The sequence below is a fragment of the Accipiter gentilis genome, chromosome 12 (assembly GCF_929443795.1).
Source record: "Accipiter gentilis chromosome 12, bAccGen1.1, whole genome shotgun sequence".
In the NCBI taxonomy this organism is placed as follows: domain Eukaryota; kingdom Metazoa; phylum Chordata; class Aves; order Accipitriformes; family Accipitridae; genus Astur; species Astur gentilis.
Window position 1 is genome coordinate 34,557,566 of NC_064891.1, and position 27,720 is coordinate 34,585,285.

Consider the following 27,720-nt stretch of genomic DNA (forward strand, 5'->3'; position numbering starts at 1 on the left):
GACCTATTTTTTTTTGTTTTTTAAAGCAGTCCAACACTTATCCCAATTATGTAACGAGGTCTCTTCTCTGCTTCTTCAGCTATAAAAAACTACAAAAGAAATACTCAAAAGAATTCCAAGAGTGTTCAAGAGATTTTTTTTCTTGACTAACATAATTTGCCTTTTTAGCCATTAGATGGTGCTAAAGAGTAGCACAGCACCTGGAAATAGGACTTCCCTGAGGAAAAACAAACCTTCGTGCTTTTAATTTCTTCTCCTCATTAAATAAGTTCACTGGCACATTCTTTTCTGCTTGCAGCCTTCTAACCTGAATCGTCCCTGTGAAAGAAAACTCTGCAGCAAATATCTATTTTCATACCTGCTGCTTTGAGAACTGCTGCCAATTTTGTAGAGCCCCTTCCAGCTGCTATGTGAAGAGGAGTTGTCCCATCATATGTAGTGCTGTCCACATCTGCATCACCCTAAGTTTTTATTGAACGACAAAAAGAAAAGTGCTACTTGTCTATACAATACAGCTGCGGAAACTCATGTCTGCATAAACATCGCTACTGTGCAAATAAGCACCATTCCATGCCTGTTTGGGTAAAAACTCTAATCATTGTCTGAAAAGAAGGAACGAGAAAGCAACTACAACCATCTCCACGCAGGAACAGATGGTGGTTCTGTGCTCCAGTGTTACAGCAGGAGGCACAGCATATAAACCCAAATAGGTCAGGTAGATAAAAGCCACTTTGCATCCCATGTAGTAGCTCTGCCATCCGACTACCTGCAGCATTTGGCGCCTAAACTGGTGTGCACAGAAATCTGCCTTCCTGCTGCTCTTCAGGAGAGCAGGTAGGCTGGCAGCACATTCGTACACAGATACAGAGGAAAGCTACTGCAGCCAGCTCTGGGTGTGCAGAATTAAGCATGCTAGGATCAAGGTTTTAAAAAGATGAGACAAATATTTATACACAACCATCTCTCCATGCACATCTGTATACACATTCCACTTCACACAGATGAAATGATTAACTTGTTCAAGAGTACTTTCGCTGGCTGCTGGGATTACTTGGTGCAAATTAAACATGGCATATGTGGTCAGGTCAGGGTCACAAACTATTTAATTCCTCAACTTGGGCAAAAGATGCGCCAGCACTGCTAAACAAGTAATAATGAGTAACATTAGCAATAATTTTGCCTTTTTACTGATTTAAGTAAACAAGTCAATACACAGGAAAAAACCCTTACTACTGTTCCTCTGAAGCACTTGAGGATTTCCAAGAGGTTTTAAATATGTAAGTGAAAAGACCTGAGAAAGAAATTCTGCCCTTACCTCAAGCAAAAGACAGCCCACCAAAGGGATGTTCTCTTGTTCAACAGCTAAATGCAATGCAGTTCGTCCAGATTTCTGTTCCTGAGCATTGACGTTAACTCCAGCAGCAATCAGCTGTTTGAGGCAGGTCATGCTATTTGCTATCACCACCATGTGAATTGCACTGAGACCTACACAAAACAAAAGCCATCCATCACATGTATTAATATTTGAAAAACACAGAAATGTCAGAGTAATGAGTTCTGAAGTGGCCGCATCTATGAGAATTGTAAAATGAGTGAGAGTTACTGTAGTTATCTGAGCAGAAGTGACTTATTTTGCCTGCTTATACACTAAAAGATAGTTAATAAAAATGTTCTTTGTGCATAAATTGGAACTGGTTGTGTTATTGATGGCAAGTCAAAGCCAGGCATGGGAAAAAAAAAAAAAATCAGCAGATTACAAGGTAGAACAGAAGGCAGGAACTGAAGAGCTCACCTACAGCATCTCTTTGCCTCAAAGGAGAGGAGCCTTAAAAAGAAAATCTGCATCTTGGTACTAAACAAGTTGGTACCCTGCACTGGCCCCATCTGCTACTGAACATCTCTTCTAGAAACAGTCTGGGGAATAATTGGTATATTTTATTATCATCCTCCTGTAAGGTCACACTGCCCTGTCACCTCAAGATTACCTGTACCAGCTCAAAAAGAGAAGAATAAAGCCTTATATTTAAAAATCAAACAAACAAACACACCCCAACCCCAAGCCAACAAAACCAAACCCCCATCTCTCTAAGGAACTTAATACAGTTGTTTGAATCCCATAATGACATTTTTAGGTCAGACATTTTAAAATCTGCTAGAGCACAAATACTAAATTCAAATTATCTGTGCCACTTAAAAATGGGAGAATTGCATCTTTGTGGTTATTTTATAGGCTTTAATTCTGTATGGTCACAAAGTACCAGATGTAAAACTCAACACTGGTCCAGAAACTATTTTTGAGGGGATTTCATTCATTAGAGAGGAGGAGGAAATGTTTTCTTCTGGGGGGATTTTTTTAAAAAACAGTGGTTGCATAAGGTATCTCAGGAGGAACACAGTGCTTGAAGTTTTGAGAGATTAAAGAGAATATACCGTAACAAAAATTCAAATCCATACTGTGTCACGTGGCCATTACCAATCCTTATGTTCTTTATAACCAGAAAACCTACACATCTGTGTTCTGTCATCTGTGACTGCAGGCATGTAAAAGCCAAGGATAGCACACGCAAAATGGGGAAAGATGCTATTTCCAAGGTCTGTATCTACCTGTGTAGAGACACTGTGTTGGCAGGAATTGAGGTGTGCTTGTCCCATAGGCAAGTGTAAAATACAGCCATTATCTTTCCATACCTTCACCATTGGAAAGGTCGACCATTGGAGATATCCTCTTATGCTTGAGGAGTAAACGCAAAATCTTTTCATCTCCTTCAGTAGCAGCTAAATGCAAGACAGAATTACCATGGCGATCCAGAAGGCTGACATCTGCTCCAGCCTTCAGCAAGTCTTCCACCACCTCTGCCTGCTTTGTGATTACTGCCAGGTGCAAAGGGGTCTAGAAGTGACAGAAGCAAGCCATGAGAAGATAAGCAACAGCTACATCACTTCTACAGAAATCTCTTAAATCCATAAAAGCCCCTACTGTGAGAAGACGTTACCGCACTTCAAAGCTAACAGAAATTAAAAGCTTGTGTATGTGTATGGGTTTTTTCCTACTGCATACTACAAATAGGGTTTCTACTTACTGGAAATAAAACCTGCCTTGCTAGTGTCAGCAGCTGGACTTTGGGAGGAACAAAAGACGTTGCCTGCTCGGTAAGCCAGGGCACTGACCTGGCTATTTGTGCATTGCGGTGCAAGGGACTCGGGAAAGGAGATAATCCCTGTGTGTCCCCCAGACACTGTAACCCTGCTTCCAGCTGCCCCATAGCCAAGTTCATGCCACAGAGAGAGCACACACACTTTCCAGGGCTTGCTCAAATCTGCCTTTGGCACCGAACTATGCTCTAATTTTGCTCCTGAATAGGAGGTTTATAGCCATGGGCTTAGGATCTCCTTATCCCTCAAAATGACTGCACAGAAGAGCAGAAAATCCTGCTGTTCTGTGCGTTTGTCAAAGTGCAGAACAACTGTGCATTTACACAGCACGTGTCTAGCTAGCTGATTCTATTTGCACGTTTTCCGTTTTTGTGCAAAGACACCTGCAAGCACCAAAAAGCTCTCAGGCCGAGAGGTTTCAAGTACTTCCAAAGGTTGATTGTATACTGCATTCTTGACAGTCTTGCCAGTGAACAGCATCATGTAGAACACACTCGGATACATACGTATTTAAACAGTAAGCATTCCAGTAGGGTTGGGAAATCACATTTCCAACGCTAAAATAATATAAAAATTGCACAAGATTCCATCTCCATATCATTATCCCTGTATTAACAGAGGACTGTAAAAAAAGACTAATTCCAGCTCTGTACAATAAGCTGGTGTTTGTCAATAGATTTGTCAACATATTTGCAATTAATTACTGAATTTATAAGGTACACATACAATTCAGCTTTCAGAATATCTGTACAGAAGGAAAAATTCTAGCGCAAGCCTACATTCCCTCCCACCACTGGCTGAAGGTTTAAGTAGAAGGTAGGAATAGCTGTAGAGGTCCTGGCAGTTAAAGATCTATTTCTTGTGTGGAGCACAGCTTTGCTTCCTGTTTCTTTTACAGAGAAGGCACAGAATTCAATTCAGAATCTTCTGCTTGCTTTCACCAGCCTCCACATTTCAAACTTGCTTTATAGGAACTTAAAAATGAAATGCAAAAGAGAACAAAAAAGTCAAAATAAACCCTCTGTGACTATCTGTGTAGAATAAAAACCTGCCTTTACTGTTCACAGCAAAAGAAACAACACAAATGTCAGAGTGCTGCTGTGTAATGTCCAGCTTTGGGACAACTGAATGGTGTGCACAGTTGAAAAGAGATTCTTTTCCAGGCAGGTTTCCACAGCTCTTAAAAGCCTGTCTGAGTTACAATACAAAAAGCTCAGACTCTGTCACAGATGAAGGCGAGGAGACAGAATTGTGCCTGGCAGTTAAGAATTCTTTTCCTGCTAGGTAAAAGACATGGGGATGGGCTTTTTTTTTGTTTTCCTATAATGTGAATCTAGAAATGAAAGGGAAATCTTGGTGTACATGTGATGGGCACAAATATCATCTGGGCTACAGGAAGGGTATATAGTTTGTTACAGCTTCTGCATGCCTCTAGATAACTGATGACACAGCAACTGACTCATGATCCCAAGTTATCCAATGTTAGAAAGGTCAAAAGAGCCCAGAGTTGGCACACTGTAACCCATACTGCTGGTTTAACAACAGAGAAGCCAAATAATGAAGACATGAACTGACAAATTTCATACTTTTGGCCTGTTCTGTGATTGACCCATGGAGACGTTTCTGTTGACACCAAGGGGAGTTATGAACTAAAACAGTGAAAACATGCTCTTGCTCCTCCACCACCTTACAATATGTCATTGTGCTTCTAAACTTGTTTGCATTACACTCTGATCTGGACTCATTCCAACGAATAGAAGAAAAATAAGACAGACAGTAAGTTGTGGAATTAACAATCAACAACACTTATACCACCACAACTGCACACCTGATAAAGGTCGTTTCTCATGTTAATGATGTCATTGTAATTCAGATCAGGCATCACTTCCAAGAGGTTTTTCACCAGCTCGGTGTGAAGGTGGATAATTGCTAAATGAAGGACACTGAAACAAACAAAAAACAGATGAACAAATTCACACTATTTTCAAATTTATTATAAAAATTTTAAGGTTTTGCTGTAGATCTGATTGAATTCTAACTGATCCAAACACTGGACTATTAGAGGTCATGATTTCAGCACTAAATAGCAGCAACCAAAATGAATCCCAACATTAAAAAAAGCTAGTCAGAAGGTAACTGTGTTTAACCCTTCAATCACAAAAGCAGACTCAGGATGGCTTTTGCTGGTCCTGAGCTTAACTTAACTCCTAGTCTAATAAATACAAACTTTGTAGCACAAAAGAATTGTTTCAGAATTTGTTGAAATCCCCAGATTCTTTGCTGTTTTGGTTTTTTTCATGTTTTGAATTACGCAGCACATGAACACCTTTTACTGTCAAAACCTTCCTTCAGAATTTCCACAGGCCTCTCTGCCACCAAAGCAGATTTTCCCTTGGGGGTTTCCCCAGATCTGTGGGGTTTTCTTTTCTTCGTTTTCAAACAGAAAAATAACTAAGGACTCAGGCCTGGTGACTAACAGCCGCGGGATTTGCAGCAGTGCCCAGAGATGTCATGACAAAAAAAGCTGGTTTGGGACATGACTGACTGCATAGCAAGACACTTCACCACTTCTACTGGGTTAATGCAATGGTGTTTCCTGTGCACTTGTCCAAAGTCAAGTCCTTTGCCACCAGCCAGAGTGGCTGTACTTGCAAAATGACACCAGGAAAAAAACAGGTTGTGAATCCCATCGCCCCTCTCCAACAGAACTTGATTTGTCTTGTTCCCTTGAGACTTCATTTCAAAGTCATGCCTTTGGTTTTGAAACATATCTTGCCAAGCTCTCCCTTAACAGATGTTGGCCAACTTCTAGACTCGATCTTTTTAGTATACTGCTGCTGACACACAATGTCAACATAGGACATGTGGTGTGTTTGTTACGCTGCTCCAGAAATACCTGAATATAGTCAGATCTACACTTTCATGAAAAAAAGTTCTTTGCCATTCAAGGCATAGAGTCATCTTGAAATTGAGACTGACAGCACTCAAAACCAGAAGATATTTTAAAAAGGGAATGATTTCTAAACCAAACTCAGGCTCAAAGGGCCTGTTTTATTATTTATTCTGGACACTGCCATAGAAGTACCACAGCATGTTCCCTCGTTCAATTCTCCTGTGCTGTTCAAACAGTCCCACCACTACTGTAAAAGAGCTATTCCACTGTTCTCTGGTAGGTGCTTCTTACTATGCTCTATCATGCCAGCATTTTCTTTCCAAATCTCACTTCAGAAACGAATTTGCTCTTCTACTGCTTTTAGTTCTCTTTCCTGTAGCAAGTATTTTAACTTTACCCTGCCACTACACATGATGCTGTAAAGACATGCTGACTAGACCATGAAAGGGCAGTCAATTCCATTTCTTAAGCAGTCCTACATCAGAAAATGCATTTCAGCACTGCTATGGAGGCCGAGTGCCGTAATACTGTCGGGCTTCTGGAAAGCGGTGGTACTGGTATAAATGCAGTAACAGCCAGTGTTACTGAGTGCCCACCATAAATATACACTAATCACAGATTAACGTATTTTGTCTCAAAGCCATAAAACACAACACAGGGTCCCACAGAAGGTATTTGCATTCCCTACATACGACTTTGATGAAAGACAAGCAAAACCGTTGATAGAAATACTTCATTAAAGGCTTAAGCAAAAAATGTATAGTTTTTGACCTATAATTTTAATGATTAAAGTGAAAATTAGGGAAATTGGTTTACGAGGCTTGACCTTTTTTTTTTTCTCCTCCTTTAAACAGCTTGTTTAGCTGTTTAACAAAGTTTAACAAAACTTTGTTTTGTTAAAAAGCTGCAGAGTAATTTAGATGTATTACATGTTCACAGACTAAAATCCATCCCAGGAGAAAGATGACATGAGCTTGAACCTCACATACTTGCAGGTACTTCTTAATGCAGGAGGAAAACAACTATTTACCATCATTCTGAAAAGTATTTTGACTTTGTTGAAATGCCCTGCAAGTCCAAATCTGAGAGGCACCTTGTTGTATTTAAATGCAGGTCCTGCTTGGTCAATACTCCTCTACCACGCTTTTTTTGTTGTTGTTGTTAAACACAGAAGCTGTATTGTCCAAAGTGCTAGCAGATTTGGTTGCTAGCTCCTGCCTTGTTCATATTCCTGCTTTCTTAAAAGCAGTCATCAGGTTGCCAACTGGAAAGCAAAGCAAGTAAAGTAGCTATCTTTGATTTTGCAGTCCTTTATCAGTAATCTGAGACCTATTTTCCCTGAAAGTGGAGTGAAAGTAGTAGCCTCTCACAGAGTAATCAAACAGTGGGATGGCATGTCTCAGTTGCTTGTAATTTTCCATCTAGCTGGACACCTTGAGGCTTATATGGCTTCTACCGTACAAAATACTGAAATTTAAGGAAACACAAGTGATTGCACAGGGCCTGCCCAAAGCCTGTCAGCTAAAAAGTGAGCTTATTGAAGAGATTATCTTTGCATGTGTTCAGAGGCACTCCCACTGAATTTGCTTTTAAGTAACTACTAATCATTAGTTCCTCACTGTATTTCACCCTCCGAGTCCCACAGAATCTGCCTAAGTGAGAGGAACAAAATGGATTTATACTCCAGCTCATGTTACTGAAGGACTGTTACGCAAATATTAGCGGCGAAGTCTGCCACGAACATCTGTGCAATCTCTTGGAAGACAACAGTACAGTACAGACATAAGCAAGAGCAAAAAACTACCATCCTCTGGAAAGAACTTGGTGTCAGTGGGAGAAAAGCAGCATGGACTCTCCAGCTATTCTTTCTACGTCTCCTGGTGCATCTGTAATTTAAAGCTTCCTATGAAGACTTAAGGACTTGCATGGAATAAAAAGCAGGGCACTTTCCTTCAGCACAAAGCTAAGGATCCCCATCAACTGTGTATCACGATGCAAGCATAGAACTTCATGCTCAGTTGATTTTAAGTAAAAAAAAAAAAAAAAAAGCAAACAAACTCACAAGCTCAACATACCCTCAATGACCAGATTACTTTCTGACAGGTACTGGATCAATGAACTTTGTGATGTGACTTTTCTGCAAATACAACAAAAATGTCTAAATTGCAGCTGTACCTCTCCCAAACAACACAAAGGAGAATGGTATTTATTTGATTAGAGCAGTGCTGCAATCCATGATTGGCACCCGCAGGGGACACAACAAATTGACCACACCATCCTGCCATTAAAAACATGACTTTCAACCCAGTAAGTATAGACCAACTTACTTGTCTCCATTATCATCCTGGACAACAGTGAGATGGCGCTGAACAGCCAACAGCATCTTCACATCTCCAGTTACAGCATAATCAAAGAGAGCATTGCAGTGACGCTTGGCAAGCTGCATGGCCTTCTCCAGGAACAGACAATCTGCAACACAAAGTTTTGTCTTCATCAGTTCAGTTGTCTTCTTTGCAACACCACCTTCTTTTGACAGGCATTTTGTGCTGCCAAAGAAATACGAAGTGCAGACCACCAAGCATTATTCACTGATTTACTGAGACAGGTTGCTTATTACTGCTGAGAGGTAAGGATAGAGGGAATAAGACCCTTAGAAGAAAAACTAGGTGCATGCTGAGCATTCAGGCAGCAAGAATTCTGAGAACAGTCAAACCCTGGAAGCTACCTTTAAATTGAGTGGCACCAAATTAATTGCATTGATGTGCACTTGTGTGTAATGAGACAAAAGGAGCAGGAACTGGGATTTGCGTAGATACGAGCAACATCTAAGGACTCTTGTCCACAGAGCACTTACAGGAACCACCCACGCAGTTCTGCGTAGTTTAGACTTGAGAAAACTGAGACACAAGAAGCCTAATGGACCTGTCAAATATTGCACAGAAACTCACAGAAAAGCTATGGAGTAAAGGCAGGGCTTTGTGCCCCCCCTCCAACTCAAACCATGCAGTCTCTCCTGCTTTACAGCAGCAGCACAGAGAGTCTGTTCACCTGTTTAAAATATTCCAATGTTTACAATGCTTAGTATTTGCAATAACCTGATTTTAGACTTATAAAATACGTAACTACTGAGATTTCAAAAAGCAGAATTTGTCACGGTAGAGAGGCAAAAGGGGAAAAGGGAGGAAAGAAACTAATCTGTGGAAAAAAGTCACTATAGCTGCTCTGTCAATACCTTTGTGGTTCTGTATCGGCAAGAAACTAGCGAAAATGAAATAGATGAACTTTCAAACCACAGTTGTCATTCTGGGAAGCAGTATCATCTAAAACCAGCCTGTATTTTGAACAGTTTCATGTTTCTATAAAACCTTGTAGGGTTAGAAATAACCAACAGTGAACAAGTAAAACAGACTTTGTCATTTAAAGCACGCATAGGGAGAGAATACCCAGGATTTCCAGCTACACAAAACCAGGCATTTAGACTGGGTTAGAAGCATATCCCTGATGAACATGAATACATCATTTCTGCAAGCCAAAGACTTACTCAGCTATCCATGAAGCTTATTGTTCTAGCCAATACATCACTGTGGTTCCTATACTATATGCCCAGCCTGATATACTTATATTTACTATTTACCTTTTAACACTAAATAATAGCATTAAATGGATGTTATGTTCAGTATATATATCCAGGGTAAAGGGTGTTAAGCAATCCAGTCTTTTCTCATAGACATTTCCAAAGTCCAGAAAACTGGATGCGAAACCTCCCTCCTTTCTCATATCAAGCACACAGGAAGATATCCTTCAAAATACTATGAGATAGCATCTTTTAGTCTGATACCCAAATGTTCAAACCTGCAGTAGCCACTTCATGGAGCCTGTTCTTCTGCATCTATTCTTCATATAACCTGGAGCTTGAAACTGCCTCTTTTCATGCCATTATATAATAGATAAAGAAAAGAAACATTCAACTTCCTGCCTACAATGTTCATTACTTGGAAACCAGGTCAACAGTTCAGGCCCCTCCTTGGCAACTGGTAAACGGACATTATTATTATTTCTTCACATCTCTGCAAAAGATTTTGCTCTCTGAATCAGCCATGGGATTTATCACAACCACAGCTGCAAACAGCAAGTTCTTCAGCTTTTCTCAGGAGCACCATCTGTTTCTCAGATCACAAGAAGCTACATCTTGGAGGTTTTTACAACTACAACCCACCTACTACGTGACTCTGGTTTCCCAAGCCAGTTTCTAGCGCTGTTAATAGCAAGTGTCACACAGGGCTGATACACACAAGATAACATTCCCTCTCCCTGACCAAGGAGGGAACAACAAAAGTCGATCTAGATCACATTGCACTTGGTAAAAGCCAAGAACAAAAAATTCCTTCCTGCTAAATTCCTACCACTACCATTCTTTCTAGTCCAACTGTTGGGTTTTTTTTAATTTTACGAGAAGCAGGATTACTCAAGTCTTTTAAAAAAAGTGACCATCAACTCTTTCAAAAAACTATCCAGGAAAAGGAAGTCTTACTGTCTGGGAAAGGGTAATTTGTAGTCTTCATATATTTTACAACTCTACTGCTAAACCATTTCTACTGACTACGCTTGCCTTCCTCCCCTTTTGTTCACCACTTTGATGTACAAGACTTTGCTACCCAACAGTGTTATTTTAATATGTATTTGTAAATGTTTCTGTTCCCACGTGACATTTTAAATTCAAACCTTTAATGCTAATTTGCACACAATTTAACAGCAGAATTGCAGGGAAGAACTACTGCAACGATCAGGACAACATCCATTTACTCTTGCATTACACACTCTCAAATATCAAAAGCCACGTCAACTGCTGAATTGTATTCCACGTACCTTCACTGCTTTCAGTGTTCCTCATACAGGTTTATCATAAAGCAGTGTTAAATGTGCCCAGCAGGCTAAGCTATCTCTTCTCCTTGCATGATAAGCAGAAGCTCAGTTGCCCACTGGCAGTACAAAGCTGGAAAATTATCTACAGAACTACGTATGGGGAGGGACCTTAGATTTGGGGGAATGGAATCCCTCCTGTTTCCTCCACGAAGCATTATCATATTTTGAAACAGCAAGCAGACATTTATGGAGTTTCCAGGCCTTTAACAGCAGCTTTACCCATACTGCAGTTTGATCTACCCTAAATACATTTACTTGCTCACTTACCCTGCCACCTGCAATCTGCTTCATCTACTTGAGTTTTACAGGAAGAAGCATCCTCCTCCTCCTCATTATCAGCAGAGGTTCTGCACTCAGTCCTCTCCATAGTTTCCACTTTCATATCGTGTTTCATGTCCCATTTGTCGCTTTGCTTATCAGAGCTCTTCCCATCTTGTTCAGCTGTGCTATTTGACAGTCCTTCAAACAAAAATTAGTATCATTAATGTCCAGTACTGTTGCTTTTTTATGCAAGTGATAAAGATCAACTAGCCAAACCCAAACCCTAAAGAACACGATACAAAAATTTACTTTGACATAGGTGTTATCATTAAACACTCATGAACCATAATATTCCAGATGCCAACACGCACGGACAGTCACAGCAATGTAACTTGCTCCAAAGTAATGTTATGTTTTTGACAGCCTCTGCTTTAAAGATAAACTTTTATATATAACAACAGATATACCTCTTTCTCTATGGTACAAGAATGCAAGTCTGAAGTATTCCCAGGAAACCTAACAGAATTATTCAGATTTAATTCTGGTTTTCTGACAGCAAATTCATCCCTGAGACTTAGCAAATAACTACAGAGTATTCAACATGTAGATTTGAAATTACTTTCCTATTTTAGGAAGCCAAGAATGCCCTTCTTATTAACTCAATCTTTTCCATTGACTTTTATGTTATTTCTCTGGGCTACTGTGGAGTACCACACTGTGGCAACCAAGTAAGATACCTTTTCTCTGGTCTAGGCCTTGGGTCACCTGTAATCAGCACGTTCAAGCAAACTAAAGGGTTCCTGCTTGAAACATACACTGAATCTAGAAGCACATGGAGGGGTTTTGGTGACTGCTTCTCAGAAGTTAGCAGTAAAAAGCAACATGCACACAGCTCTTAAGGTGGACTTGGACAGAATTAAAGAGAGGTAGGGCAGTATAATCTACACAAACCCCTCTGCTGTGAGAGGTTCTAGAAAAGACTGATTCTAGGGGAAAAAAAAAAAGCCCGCCCCAGCATGCTTAGCTAGACCTGCATGACACTTCAGGTGATGCTACAGAAGAAAATAACCATGGTTAGGATGAGAGGAAATGGCCTCAAGTTGTGCCAGGGGAGGTTTAGATTGAATATTAGAAAAAATCTCTTTACTGAAAGGGTTGTCAGGCATTGGAGCAGGCTGCCCAGGGAAGTGGCAGAGTCACCATCCCTGGAGGTGTTCAAAAAACACGTAGATGTGGCACTTCAGGACATGGTTAAGTGGGCATGGTAGTGTTGGGTTGACAGTTGGACTTGATGATCTTAGAGGTCTTTTCCAAACTTAATGATTCTATGATTAATTCAACTGTTGCAAGAACGACATTTTTACTGTTACCATGCTTCATTCCAGCATTGGACTTTGTTGTGCCAGGGTGGAAATGCATCCCTCCAAAAGCAGAGTATCCATATGAAGGGTAACTGAATCCTAAAGAAAGAAAAAAGATTAAGAATTCATAGAATTACACCCTAAAGCAATGGAGATACTGTCTAGAAGAACACTGAACATAAGGAACTGAAATTTTATTTTCTACAGCTTTTAAATGCTCAGCTGCAAGAACCAAAGCAATGCTCCTATGATCCTGCACCTCAGATATGCTCTGGCTTCAACAGATAAAGCACAATAGAAAATTTACTAAATAGTATCTCAAATTTTGTAATAGTTCTTTGCACTAACAGGGTTAATTTGGCAAATTCCACTCCTGGTCCCAGAAATAATTAAGAACCTGTTTAATTTTAAGCACCCAAGATGGTACTTAGCTGAGCTGTCTCATGAATTTCAGTGCCTTTGAGGCCCCAGGAAGCAACAAAGCTAAGGTATGATGGATTCCTGACTCAGACTCCCTCAACTAGAAGGGTGTTATCTGTAACTTAAAGCTTCAAGGAAGAGAAAAAAAGAAGTCACCAGGAGTTTTCTATCCAAGCAGGAAGGCAAAGGAGCTGATGAAATATTTAGAAAACAAGGAGATGCTTGACTGAAATGAGTAACACTGGTACAAAGACAGGAGGGTCAGGTTTCATCTACTTAAAAGATGACAAAATCCTCATCACGTTTTAAAAATCAGAATAAAACACCCGTCCTGCAAGTAGAACCCCTTCCCCTCCTCACCCAAAACTGCTGCCTTACCAGAGCCAGCACCGCCACCTCCCCCTCCATACATGCCACCGCCTCCTGCGCCACTGCCTCCACCATAGCCATCAGAGAAGTTTGGCATGAGCTTCTGTCGTTTCCTTTGCACTTCTTCTTTATCTGGGTTAGAAGGAATAGGTGGGATAAGGAGTCTCTTACTGGTGGCCATGCACAGAACAGGATGTGCATAGAGAAAGCATTACTGAAGTTTACTAGTTTATAAAGGAAAATGCAGAGTGCTGTAGAAGAGTCAACTCTCTTCTGCCTCCAAATAACAGAACAAATTTGTATGTAATGGAGCAGTGAGAATTCCTGTGAGAAAGAAGCTAGTGCCAAGTCCCTAGCCAGACCATCAGCATCGCTCCAGCCTGCATGGTCTCTTCAGTTATGTCAGGTGCCTTGTGCTCAGACTGGGAGGGAAATGTGCAGAGATGTCTTAGGGGGCTCAGAGCTTCCTTCCAAAGTGTCTCATGTGCTTAGAGCCCTGGAAATCAGTGATCCCAAAATTCTTCTATGACTAAAGCCAAGTCATAAACCAGCACAAGTGCCCCAAATCACAAACTTGTTCAAGAAAATTTGCCTTTGGGGAATATAAGCACAGGCTCTTCCACTAAGCAAATCTACTTCAGAAACGGACCCTTATCAAAGGGTCAGCAAATCACAAGGCACTTTGATTTCCAACAGTACAGAGTACCTGCGGTGCCCTTTGAACTTTTGTGTAAGAGTAAGGATGGCAAGAAATGATGAAAACAACGTTTGCTTGACATGATTTACTTAAAATGTCAGAAAAGCCACCAGAATAAAGATAGCTTATTTGCAGGCAGGACATAATACTGTCAAACCATGCTGAGCCACAGTAGAATGAAAGCCTAAATATTTTATAGTGTAAGTACAAAATAATACGTAGCCCCCCTGGAAAGCAAAACACAAAGATTTAAAAGAAGTATCCCAGTGACTGAGGAAGTGAAAATGTCACGACAAGAGCTATAAAAATAGGGATACCAACACTACAGGGGTTAAAATCCAGTAGAACTGTTGAGGAAAGAACAAAATATCCTTTGTTCATTAAACAATCTAGTAGTTTTCAACAGCCATATGACAAAAAGAAATTTCATGCACAGGCACATCAGTCAGTGCATCAAATGAGATAGCCGAATACATGAAACAGTATACTGAAAAGTACAAGTGCATTATTTCCAGGCATACATGATCTGTAAGTATGTATGCATGCATACACCAGGCATACTCACACTGACGAGGAGAGAAAACTCTAGAGAGCAATCTAGTCAGAGAAACAAACAAAAAATCCACATACACGTCTAAGTTTGTGTGAACACTTGCAACAAGGCAAAAAACCAGTTCCTAAATTGTAATTTCATGATTAGGTTGTGCAGGGGATCTGAAAATGCACATAACAATGTTGAAGTAATTTTACTCATTAAGAGGCACTTAAGAGGTTTGCTTCAAATCTGGCAACTTTGCTCTGCAGTTGTACACTTCACTTTCCATAAAGCTTGTGCAAGAGATTCCTGAAATCATTACCAATACAAAATCCTCTAGCAACTATGGAAGTTTTTGTGAATGCATGCTTTCTGCTAGTTTATTATAATAGGCATAAAGTAGATTCACTTGGACATCAACCACCACCCCTCTCTCCTCGGCTGTCCTTAGTCCATTACCACAGATGCACACATATTTTAGAGATTTTGACAGGGTATTGATTTCAACACAGCTCTAAGTCAGGCACTGAAAACATCAGGTACTGAAAACTGCAAGATTAGAACTTAATAGTGTAACCTGCAGGTGGGTAAACTGTTAAGGGAAAAATTGTCTTAGTACAATGAAACACCAATTCTGACTTGGGCCTCAAGGCATTTCCGTATCATTAACATTATTGATATTTAAAACCATGATTGCTGCTGCCATTCATGTCAAGCATTTCAAATGTAGACTTTAAAGGGCACAGATCTGCAAGTTAAGCTTCTTTTCACTAAAAACTTAGGAAGCAGGTCTGATGTCAACTATTCTACTTCTGCTAAGCGACTAATATTTCAACACGAAAGATTGAACCAGCAGTTTTCCTCCTCTCACAAGAAGTGAAAGCAATTGGAAAATTCAGAAACACGAGTGAATCGTGAGGCATGATGGTAAAAGGAAAGAACTGCAAAATACATACTTTATCCACCAGATACCAACCAGTCTTTGGTTTAAGGTTTCGTCTGTACTGATGGCAAAATGTCCTCAAGATACTATTTTGCAGAAACTCAGAGGAAGAGAGTGCCATCTACTGTATGGAAAGGCATGCATGCATACAGGAAACGCAAGGAGTAAGCCTCACTAGGAAAATACTCACAGATTTGCTGCCTACTAGTCCAACAAAAACCTACAAGCTCATTGCAGAGCTACCACTTTTTGTATTAGCTCCGCACAAAACAAGGACACAAATGTCCCATTTTCTAAAAACAACAATTGAAAAAAACCCAATCCCTTATCCAACAAGTCCTATCTTATTAAAAACACCCATAGGGACCCTGCAGTTTCTGTCTCCAATGTCTAAAACAGGTTTAATGAATTACCTTTGATTTCCGGATAGTAGAGAAAAGGCTTTGGTTCGCTCGTTTCTAGATCAGATTTCCGACGCAGTTGTACAAATACAGATGCTGGCTTTGTGATATTGACATCTCTATACTTGGGTGTTTTGAACACAATAGCGAACTGTGAAGGAAACAATGATAGCCACATCTATATGGGAGCATGGGTTTTGACAACTTTGCTTTCATATTTCTGTTATTTTGTAGGAGCTGGTTCAAGTTTGGGAAGCAAAAATTCTTAGCAGAAGGCCGCTACAACATTAAACTTCCATTTTAGTTTTCAGTTGCACTTTTGAGTCCTAGAGCCTTTTGAGAAAGACAGAGTTGCCATGCAAAGTATCACCACACCACCTATGTTAGTACAGCATTGTTTGTCACTTAATCATTTAGCATCTATTCTGTGGCTTTCTCAGTGTGTTCACAGGAGCTCCAAGAGCTTCTTATATATCCTATCCCAATTTACACTGGTGCATGTTAAAGCAATGGGTCTATCTCCCAATTTCCTTGCACTGTATTCCAAACCTGCCTAGTTACCTAATGTATGTCTTTAAAGAACAGTTAAGATTGTATTATTATTAGGAAGTAACCAACAAAAGAAGTGGTTAGTACTGAATACAGATGCCTTCACCTAATTTACTACCTATAATATAATCCTAGTTTACAGAGATGAGAAAATCATTAACAAATAACAAATGTTCTATTACTTACCTGTCTATGTACATCTGTAGGAGAAAAGTCTCCAAAGCCTTCCCACATACCACCATTCTCATCCTCTTCATAAAAACGTATTTGAATATCATCTGCAAAGAGTGAAAGAAACTCTCTTTGGGATGTTTGTGCATTTGTTTAACCTTTGGCTAAGTTTATTTCAGATAAAAATCAACATGGTTACTTTCTGGATGGATGATGATATTACATAACTAATACATGAGTTATCTTTATCTATTTTATGAAAACATCATAGATAACCCATTTTTGACATCAATTGTAGATCAGCCTAATTCTAATGACTTCACTGCAGTTGCTCTCTATTTACTGAGCAGTAAAAGGAGAACTAGGTTCACTACCTCTTCCTATTCTAGGGCTATAAAACATTCCAGAGGAGCTTTATTTGGAACAAACATGTAGGGAGGGGAGAACTTGAAGCATGAAACATAGAAACCACCCTCTCTCCTCCAACAGTTTCAGTTCAAAAAACTGTAGCAAAACCTGAAGTTCCACAGTTCAAGTTCCGCTTGCTGCTGGCAGAGTGCCACTTCGGAGCTGTGGCTGAGAAAGATGGCAAGGGTGTAAGTGAGCAGCATGTCAGCAGTGATCCCTCATCCCCCAAACACAGCACGGGCCAGAAACATGTGATTTGGCTTCTGCTCCTTCAAACAAATTTTATTTCATTTCCTTTGTATTTATTTATTTATATTTTTAGGAGAAGCTGGGAAATATCACACTAGCATATTTCTTTCCCCAGCACTCCTGGTGAGAAAAACAGAAAAAGCCTATTCTCTCTTAGGGTGACCGACGCAGGACAGGCTTTTGAGACTGCTTCCTCCGATCCACCACCTGCTAGTCTCAAGACTGTGAACCACCACTTCCAGTCCTGCTGTCCTGCATGCTCAAGTTCCTTCAGGCAGGAGGTTTCTGAGAGCAATGAGGTCAGGGGAAACCCCGAACCAGCTGAGGGGAAACCCCACCTCAGGGCTTCCACTGAGTCAGACATTTATTTATTTATTTTGTGCACAAGAGTTACATTTCATCTCAGTCCTTCTAATAGCAAAGGGTATATACACTACTGAAAGAAAAGAGCTTTTTCAAAGTCCCTAAAAGCCCCCCAAGCCCTCTCTCTTTCCAAAGTGGTAGAAGAACATTTGCAAGAAAGAGAGGTGGAAAAGGACAGCCTACATTAATAAAAACCATCAGCGTGATTTTAACATGCAGGGACTGATTCCAAACAGGTGAGAACAGGACACCTGCTCCACTGTGCAATCTACACCAGGGAGTCCCAGGTATTACCTACAGCTGAAAAATGCAAAGAATTTCTCTCACTACCATTTTTTTCTTTTTAGTTCAGCCCAAATACTACAACCAATCACATTAACAATTATCTTCCTATCCAAAACCAAAGCATCCAAATCCACACTGCCCAATCCTGACACATTCATAGCCATGAGCAAAAATTACCAAAATGAGTCTGTGAGAAGTACCTGTTTACACCAACTGATCTCTACCATTAGCATATACATAAAAATGAAGTTACTAGCCGCAGTGCTGAACACATTCAGTTCCCATCAGTGGTTAATAGAGAATGCTCATACTTATTCTTTATAATCAGGAACTTACTAATAAATCAGAAACTTTAGAATAATTCAGAGCGGATGTTAGTTAATGCAGTCAAACATCACCCAGGACCCCCCACCCACAAAAAAAACCCAGAACATGGACAAGGGCAGAAATTGGAGAACAACAAAGATGATCACATTGTCTCTATGGAGGCAACACAAGCTGAATTTGCTTTGCAACAGACTACTTTATTTATTTTCTGGACTGCTGGCCTGACTTCCAGAAAGGCTAAGTGCTTACAAGTCCTGCTGTTATCAGAGTGGGAGAATACTGAGGCACCACAGCAGGCTTCATGTGTACTCCAGATGAACACCCTGGTGTGCCTTACAATACTCAGGACTCTTACCTTTCTGAACCTTGTCACAGAGAAGGTAAATCTCTTCCCCTCCTGTTACACACCCTGCTGTTCTGTCCATTCTTACGATTTTTAAGTTGGAGGCATTGGGAGCTTCTATTGAAAGGAAAGATTAAAAAAAATGCTTACCTTTGTAACAGTTTTAGATTTCAAAAATAAACCAAGCATAATACACAGAAATGCAATAGAAAGACAAGCCTCCACTACAACCTACCTAAATTTGTCTGGTTTTTTTAAACATTAATAAATCCACAGTTTTTCAGCTGAAAGGCATAATCTTGTATCCTCTAAGCTTTGACTGAACTGTGAACTATAAAATAAGGCCCTGGCCGTTCCAACACAAATACTCCACTAGTAAAGTAGCACAGCAGTGAATTGCATCCAGCACTCTGCACTAATACTAACTTTATGACAAGAGCGCATTACAAGAGAACATTATTTCTTCTTCCATGCTTTCTTGACAGCAAGACACTTTTGAGAGCTATTCCCTGGATCTCACTATTTCAATGCAATATGCAATGCTTTGCTTTACACTGTGGCTCACTTGAAAGCATTGTCAGTCCTTGGCCAGCATACTGGACTGTGATAAAAAAAGCCCACCTCCACGGACCCTAGTAGAGGCATCAATGGATACCTATTGGTCCTCAAGGCAGAACTATCATCTGGTAAGTAAAAGCAGCTGTGATAGACAGTTATGCTACCACAAGTTGTGTCTGCTCTGTGGAAGAGGCTTGAAGGGTACCAATGAAGAACATCATAAAAAAACAAAACCCGAGAAAAATCTTTTGGAATTAACAACCAAGAATTCACCTTGGAAGCTCAGCAACTGACATCTATGTAGCAACTTAAAACAGCAGAAACATGCATGCAAAGTTTCCCCTCTATTTGTCTCCTTAGCTGGAGTTAAAATTTTGATGGTCAGATTCAAAAGGATAAGATCACTTCAATTGGTTTTATATATGTCTTGATACCTGCTCTACCTGTGATGATGCTTTGTCCTCCTCCTCGTCTTTGCTTTACAAATATTCTCTATCATTATGCAGGTGCGAGATAGAGTAATGAAAACAAATGGAATCTGTAATTGTTTCTAATGAAAAATCAAGATTCCTTTAAGACACTGCTTGGCACATCACCTCAGCCTCCAGATGAAAAGGTTGTGTTTTCTCATCCAGAAAATGCAGGTCACATATACCATAATAACAGCAGACATCACTTTTTTTCACTCAGTGAATATATGCAAAATGCCTGTGCTACATCACTACATTCCCTAATTAATAGCAAACCACAGACTATATTGGAAGAGCTGCATTTAATATCTTTTCATCTCGACTTTGTCCTTAAAGAGCGATGATATAGACATGACTGTTGCATAAAGGAAAAAAAAAATGGTACTTTTTCTGAGTCATTACAGAATGACTATCAGAAACATGGTAATCCACAGCTACAGGGAGGACAACACAAGCAGCAGAAAGGGTTCAGGTAAGATGAGTAAGTATAATTGAAAAGCACAAGGGAAAACATGAAGTGAAAAGATCCACTTAGAAAAAAGACAAATAAGACAAATAGAGGGATGTAACAGAAGTATAAAAATACTGATGAGTCTAAAGGAAATGGATTGAGAACTCTGGCTGTGTTATTCTCACAAAACAAGGACAAGCAGATGGCCAGCAAAACTGAAAGGTGTCAAATTCTCAACACGATTGAAGCATTATTTCCTCACATCTTTTGTGACAAGGCTTTGTCATAGAAAGCAACCGAGAACTCTGCAAAATTCAAGCACTTCTTATGAATATACATCAAGAATTCACAAAATCCTCATAACAACAGTGGCAGGATTAAACATGCCAACAGCAAAATAAAATCTTCCTTTATGGTTTACATCACCCTCTATTAAAAACCAGAATGATACCATGTGTACTTGGATAGACATTGGGGCCAATTATCCATGGGCTACTTGGTATTTATCAAATAACAGGCAAGCAGCTGGGCTAGATGAGTCTACATATAGCACTATCTACATATCTTTTTTGTATGTACAAAAGCTTGCCCCTTATTAAAAAAGTAATTAAAGCCAAATATACTTACTGCTGTCATATATTGCATCTGATATAACAGGATCAAGTTTCCGTGTGAAACTACCATTACTATCAGGAAGAAAGGCTGTAAACATAAGACGCACCACACTGAGATCCATTTCTTTAGTCTGCTGTACTGCTGCCTGACGAATAATTTCTCTTTCTCGTTCTGCAATCAATAAGAAGGCAGATGAATTAACACAAGGGGTAGGGGACCCATAACAAAACAGAGAGAGCATTTTCCAAACATTGCTATCAAAAGGCACTAATAGCAAGGAAATGTTTTCATTTAGTAACCATTGGCTTCTTTCTTTTTAAGCAGAGTGGATCAGCTATTCACAATATACTGCATTCACCTTGCAGTTTGTGCATCAGATATTATTTAAGATAATGTATGTAGTTAAGAGACATACAGAAAATTACTATTTTCTGCTCTCAATTTATAAAGGTTGTGAAAAGGACAAAGGCTGCCACTAAGGACACTTGAATGCCTGGTATTAGAGTGATAAAGAGAAGGCTGGCCCCTCTCTACCGTGCCTGAAAGCAACACAGACAACAGGTTTTACAGGGATATGGATGAAATGCAGCTGAAAGAAACAGTATTCTCAAAAGAAGGTCCCTAAGCTATTTAAGGATATCATGTCTTGCAGCAATAATGCAAAATGACTCTATCAGCTGATTAAACAGGGTAAGAACAATGAAAGGTGCAGAGGTGGGTACAGGGAGCTATGGAAGGAAGTTGCTCCATTCTCATGTGTGTGTTGACAGCAAAGACTCTTTGGGAGTCCCTAAAACATGTCAACAACACACCACCTCTTAAGACACATAGCCATAGGCTGTTCTCCTACCCAAGGCCTTTTTCTGGCTAGGAATCTGTGTTTCCAGAAGTTAAACCGGTTTTTAGTAAAAGACCTATTAAAACCAGGCCATCATTTCTACATACCAGTTAGCTGTCTGTCTCCACATCCTTCTGCCTGCAGGTAGCCAAGTTCAGGATGCACCAGGAGTCCTGGGTTGTATCCTTTTTTACAAGCATCTATCATGCGTGTTTCCAGAGTTTCAAACACTTTCTTCTTTGTGACATGAAGTATTCCAAGATTTGCAAACCTGCCATATTTTGATCAAGGGAAATAATGCTCTTAATGCTTTATGCCAAACCTGCAGCAGGCAGCCTCCTTCTTACCAGAGGCAGCTACACAACTGAAGTCAATGGATGACTCTATAGGCTTACTTAGGTGCTCTTAATTCTTGAGGGCAAATTTTCCAGCAAGAAAAATTCAGCCAAGCTTACAAAACATGTAAAATGTGCACCATTATATGGCAGTGATCATATGGGTGCACGGCATTTTCCCATGGCATAAGTAGTAATCTATTAGGTTTTAGACTTACACTGTGGAAGCAACTTACAAAACATTTGAAAACCTGGTTGTCACACTTGGTTTGCTCTGTCTTAGCAATGACATTAATATGTCATTCCATATGGCTGTTACACAGAGCAACTGCTCAGAATAAGCTCCATCCGATCAAAATGATTTGGAGAGCAAGCGAAGAAGCTAAAAACAGTGCAACATTTTCCAGAGGAAATGTTTTAGGCAAGGCTCTGGACATTCAACGAGATACTTCAGGTATCTATTTGAATGAAAACTTCCATAATACAAGATCTGCTTTTATAAAAATCTCCTGGCACATTTGAAAATCAATTAGATCTGGAAGTATGAAAACAAGACAATAACTCAATTTTCATGTGGGTCAACTGAGGATAGGAAAGCTGTTGCTAAACATCTCATGAAAAACACGACAGGTTAGGAAACGAGCCAAACTTTTCAAGATGAAAAGGAGCATTTCAAATAAAGCTATTTAAATTGTTGCGCTTGGTAAAGTTAGTGCACTGGGCTTGGACATCAAAAGTTACAGTTTAAAAGAATCTCTCTCTCCCAACCTTCTCAGCTTTTTAACCTTCATCTTCTTCACCAACAAAGACATTCTTGAGATCACAGAACTGAAACTCACAGCCAGCGTGAAACCTGATCTAAGCCTGAAAACATAGACAGGAGCCTCAGCTCCATTTACTGATATAAACAATTATTCTTTTAAATTAAACAAGAACAGACCAACTACAATTTCACTACAATCCTACTGCTTTAAACTTAAAAAAAGTTTGACTCATTTAGTATTTTCATGTTTATACGCGTCTTGCATTAATTTAAAATTTACTAACCTTATTTTCTTAACGCTTTTCACTATATTCCTATTGGCAGACTTCAGCAAAAGTAAAATATTGATCAAAATGGTAACAAAAGCTTTTCTTCAGTAATTTTACAGTACCTCTCTTTGATCGAAACTACTTACATTTTAAAGAATGGGCTTACAATACAAATTTGGACTGCACACCAGGAGATTGAAACTCTACAAATTCTAAGTGAAAATTATTTGCTTAAACCTATTTAGCTTGCTTACGGCAAATTCTACAAAGGTAAACAGAAACCCCATTTATTTTTCTATTTAAGATACACACAAAACATGGATCAGAGCGTGAAGACTAGTGTTCCACTTAGCTGCCTCTTAGTAGCATTGCTTTGTATTGCTTCTTACAGTGTTTATACTTTGTTCTCTCTCTTTTAGCCCAGCTTTACAAATGAGTTGGCAGACTTACCCTACAACCATATCTTTAGGTCCTGCATTAACTGTGCATACTCCATCTTCACAAAATTTACCCACCAAGCTGTGAGCATGTAAGTGGACGTATTTCCCATTAGTAACTAACTGGACGATTACTTTTGCAGGTCCAACGTAATTGCAGATCTGTAAACAAACAAATAAAAAAAGTGGGATTGTTTGTTTGTTTTAATGGAACAAGTAATGATTCCAGTTGAGTATTTTCTGTCAGCTGAGTACAATCAAACTTAAATAGGAGAAATGTGTATGCATTTCCTCATGAAATACAAACAACAAACTCACTGTCCCAGATCATCAAAAAGAAAAGCCAACACTTTTTTTGTAACTAAACTTGACATACAAATGGCAGGAGTAGTGATCAAAAAAGTTAAGAAATAAAACAAAGCTAAAGGAAAGCAACCTTCTATTTCCCAAATAATGAATCTCAGTTTCACATTCTGGCCAGTTACTCCACATTGCTCTCCTTAAATTTCAATCAGTACATCAAATTCACAATACACATTGCTACATGTTAAGAAGCATATAGAAAATGCACGTATTCAACAAAAACCCTACATTATTTTGCCCAATTTGAAAACACTTTAAAAAAATTATTTTTAAATATTATGATTGTTTTAAAACATTTTGGTCTCACTGCAATGACTCTTCAGGTACAGATTTTAAAGTGAATTAATTCTATATTCATAGGTGTTTTTTAGTTCAATATGCTAAATCAACATATATTACCCAGCCCACTACGTATTTCCCTTAAGTGTACATGAGGACATATGCTAAATCCCCACCTAAGATTTTGCAGGACTGTAACTATGATAAACTGGATGCCTTAGTATAGCCAACTCTGGAAGACTACAAAGCTTTTTTCCCCTGTTATAGATTCTAATCACCATACATTTTTTAATAGCTTTTAAAATTGTGATGTCAAATAATGCCTCAAAAACCCCTGTAAAATTACTAATAACATACTGTATTGGTAAGTTTACTTTGCATAGTAATACTCTTCAAGTCAGTTATCAGTCACGCACCACTTTCAAATTATGCTGAATATAAAATTACTCCACTTTTAAAAAAGCAAACGTTACCTTCCCTTCCAATTCACTTAATTAACCCTTTTATCAATGCTGGGTTTTTTCCCTCCTCCTCTAATTTTTCTTCTAACTTGCCTTGGGCAAAGTTCTTTGTATTACAGCAGCTTATAGATCTAATCAACCAAGGTATTAAAGGATCAGGATAAACATTAAAGTGATGAATCAGTGATGAACTGAATACTTAAGGATATATTGTTGATAAAATGCTGATAACCAGGGATTGCCACAATTTCACCACATTACTAAGTCCTGCTAGCTTCCTTCACTCCAGTTAACCCCTCTCTTGAACCCATTCCATCACAGCTGAAACACTCTGCATACGTACAACGCGTGCCCTCCCCGTCTTCCTATTCACTGCTAAAAGCAAGAAAAATCCCAACTATGAAAAAGCTGTTCCAGGAGGAACAGGTGTGCAAAAGTCCTCTCATTACTCACTGCCTGCTAGTTAACTATATAATACTGTATTAGTGTGCATTTTACAAGCTGCAGCTTCTAAAATACAAAACATGGGGTACTCATGCTTCCCTCCTGTGCCCGAACTGCAGCCCCTCCTGGACTGAAACAATACAGAGATGTAGAATAATCACTGCTTCACCATTTCCACCATTTACTAGCAGTGAGAAAATGCAGAGATCCCTACATAACTTCCACAAATTCATCTGAAAATAAAAATTTTTGTGTTTGGTGCTACATGTTACCACCTCTAATACAATTAACTTTTCAAGAGGGGGGGCTTTTAAAAAATTATTTTCATTTTATCCCTCACTAAACAAGCCTTTCCCTGCTAAAAAGTTCCCAGCACATCTACAGCATTACATTCACTATGAGTAACATGCATGTTCTAGTATTATATCAGAAAAGTTCAAGACAATCCTTCATCAGCTGTAGAAACCGCAGTGAAACTGTAGATAGGACTGCTGCACGTCAAGGACTTTCCAGCCTCTGAAAGCAGAACATATAACTGCAGTGGTAACCAGATCGCAATCTCCCCTTGTTACTCAGCTCAGCATGATCTTTGTAGTCTCTCTCAGGGGAAAAACAAGAGAGTTCTTAAAACGTAATACCTTATGTAGGTCATAAGGCAAGAAAGGACTATTTTTGTCATCCAGTCTGATGTCCTATGCTACAAACGCTACAGAATGTCCCTGAACTGTTTCCTACCTGTATTTCTTATAGACAGAATTTCCTACTTGATTTTGAGACATCCAGGTTATCTCTGTGCCCAGCAAAATAGCCTCAGTGGTTAAATATCATTATGTACCATAAATTAAAGTATGAAATAATTTTTCAGTGTCTTTGAACCATTGGTGCCACAATTTCAGGATTACTTAAAATTTATTCTGGCACTAAGATATACAAATAACTATCACCTTTAGCATAAGAACTTGAAAAACACTGTCAAAGGCATTAAAAGGTAGATGGTATATTACAATGCTGAGTATCTACAGAAACCTAAGGATTATGGTGTTGACACAAAATCATATGCTCAACATGAGAGGGAGATAGCATGTGGGTGCGGTACTGCTCAAAATCAGACCTGTGATCTGAAAAAATAGCTACTGAACTTCAAATTAAAGATAGGGGAGAAAAAAGAAAATAAGGAGTTCCTGGGAAGAGCATAGCTGTAATACTTGATTACATCCTGTACTGAAGCAGCATTCAATTGATCTAACCTGATAAAGTTAAAATGCTGCAGGCGCACATTTATCTGCTGCTTCTGTTTGAGAGAGATTTGTCTGAGAGATTAAAAGGACCCTGTGAACTTGAAATCGAGTCAATTTCAAAACAAGAGTTGAAAGTTTTTTCAGTTATTTCACATCCTCCTGCAATCCAGACCCCAGCCAATTTTTTATAGTTTCTGAAACTTTACAAAAACTTCACAAGAACATTTTCCTACTTCAAAGATGTTTTTTCCAGTTACTCTTACAAGCAAGAAGTGAAACCAACTGGTCAATGACAGAAAGCAAATGATGGAAAAGACCACGGCAAACCTACAAAGCCCGCAACTACAAAAATACCTATTTCTCTTTCTAATCACTTTGTTATAGCAACTATAACCCCAATTCTGCCTAACCTTCAGAGTGTGACTAGTGCTGTCCTCAATACATGCATACAAAAAGCGTTCCATAGATGAGGCATCACTCACTCTTTATAAACAGTATGTTTTCACAGAGCAGCATCATTTTTCTTCAGTTGCTAGTTTAAGACAAAATACTTCAGATGTGGTACGAATTTTTTAGGAACTGAATACTTAAAGGTCTAAGAATAAGCACTGTAATTCAAACCAATGGGAGCTGAAGATATTCTGATCCTCTGAATGTGAAGTCACTCTCATGCCAAAAAATACAGAGTTAGGTGCTCTGCTTTAGGAGCCCAACTAAAGGGACTTGGTGCCCCATATTCAGCCAAATTAACAATAGCAGTAAAAAGCATATATATCACTGATATATCACTAATTTTGCTTTGGCTGAATTTGGTGCGGTGCAGGTTTTTTAAGAAGGGTAAAGATTTATAACAGAGCGTCTGCTCATTCTTGTCTCATGTTTATTCCTTAATTCAGCTGTTAAATGAATTTTTAACTTGTAATCAGCAAGCTATCACTCTATGATTTAATTCTTGTGGGGGTTGAAAAAGCAAACATGCTGCTCCTTCCTTTACCAAGAAGGCTCATCAACAAAGTAACTTGACTAATTTTCCATAAATTCCCCTCTTGAACTTGATGTGCTGAAATCCCCGATTTCAATAAGAACGCTTATCTCCAAATTGAGGTATAATTTAGTATAGCCCCAGGACATGACTGGATGGGCAGTTCTCCTGTTCAGGTGCCTGGATTCAGGGCTGCCTAACTGGTATGCAGCTTCGATTCACAAACTGAACTGCACAATGTCCAAATCCTTCGGCAGAGGGATGGTGCTCACTAGCTCAAATACACCTCTGAGCAATCGGTTACTCAGTCTCTGGGCTGGAGCTGATTTACATCCTGCTAACAGAGAATAGGCAACTTGAGTTTTCAGCCACCCACGTAGATTTGCCCCCAAGAAGATGAAAATTCAGGACATTTCCTTCACACCACTATTTTCAGCAAATTCTTTTCACACTCAAAACTGGATCAAGTACTTCAGTGTAAAACATGAATATTCCTACGCTAACTTCAGTATGCAAGATCAGGACACACATGGTAAACGTGTAAGAAGCCCAGCGGAAATTTTCTG

The 27,720-nt window shown here is 39.3% G+C and overlaps 2 protein-coding genes across 2 annotated transcripts in view; one reads left to right on the forward strand and one right to left on the reverse strand.

The window, feature by feature from the left end:
- Nucleotides 1–1,685, forward strand: part of MANBA (mannosidase beta) — a 77,293-nt gene extending 75,608 nt beyond the window's left edge. The window contains exon 22 of the transcript XR_007507818.1: nucleotides 299–1,685. The gene's annotated coding sequence lies outside the window, so the exon portion shown is untranslated. The remainder of the gene's footprint in view (nucleotides 1–298) is intronic.
- Nucleotides 1–27,720, reverse strand: part of NFKB1 (nuclear factor kappa B subunit 1) — a 60,681-nt gene that overhangs the window by 5,598 nt on the left and 27,363 nt on the right. Inside the window, 14 exon segments of the mRNA XM_049815296.1 lie at nucleotides 359–461; nucleotides 1,316–1,485; nucleotides 2,689–2,890; nucleotides 4,982–5,096; nucleotides 8,374–8,515; nucleotides 11,237–11,428; nucleotides 12,601–12,690; nucleotides 13,390–13,512; nucleotides 15,969–16,107; nucleotides 16,692–16,783; nucleotides 18,664–18,768; nucleotides 20,758–20,916; nucleotides 21,691–21,854; nucleotides 23,401–23,549. Of these exon segments, the coding sequence (XP_049671253.1) occupies nucleotides 359–461; nucleotides 1,316–1,485; nucleotides 2,689–2,890; nucleotides 4,982–5,096; nucleotides 8,374–8,515; nucleotides 11,237–11,428; nucleotides 12,601–12,690; nucleotides 13,390–13,512; nucleotides 15,969–16,107; nucleotides 16,692–16,783; nucleotides 18,664–18,768; nucleotides 20,758–20,916; nucleotides 21,691–21,854; nucleotides 23,401–23,549 (1,945 nt within the window).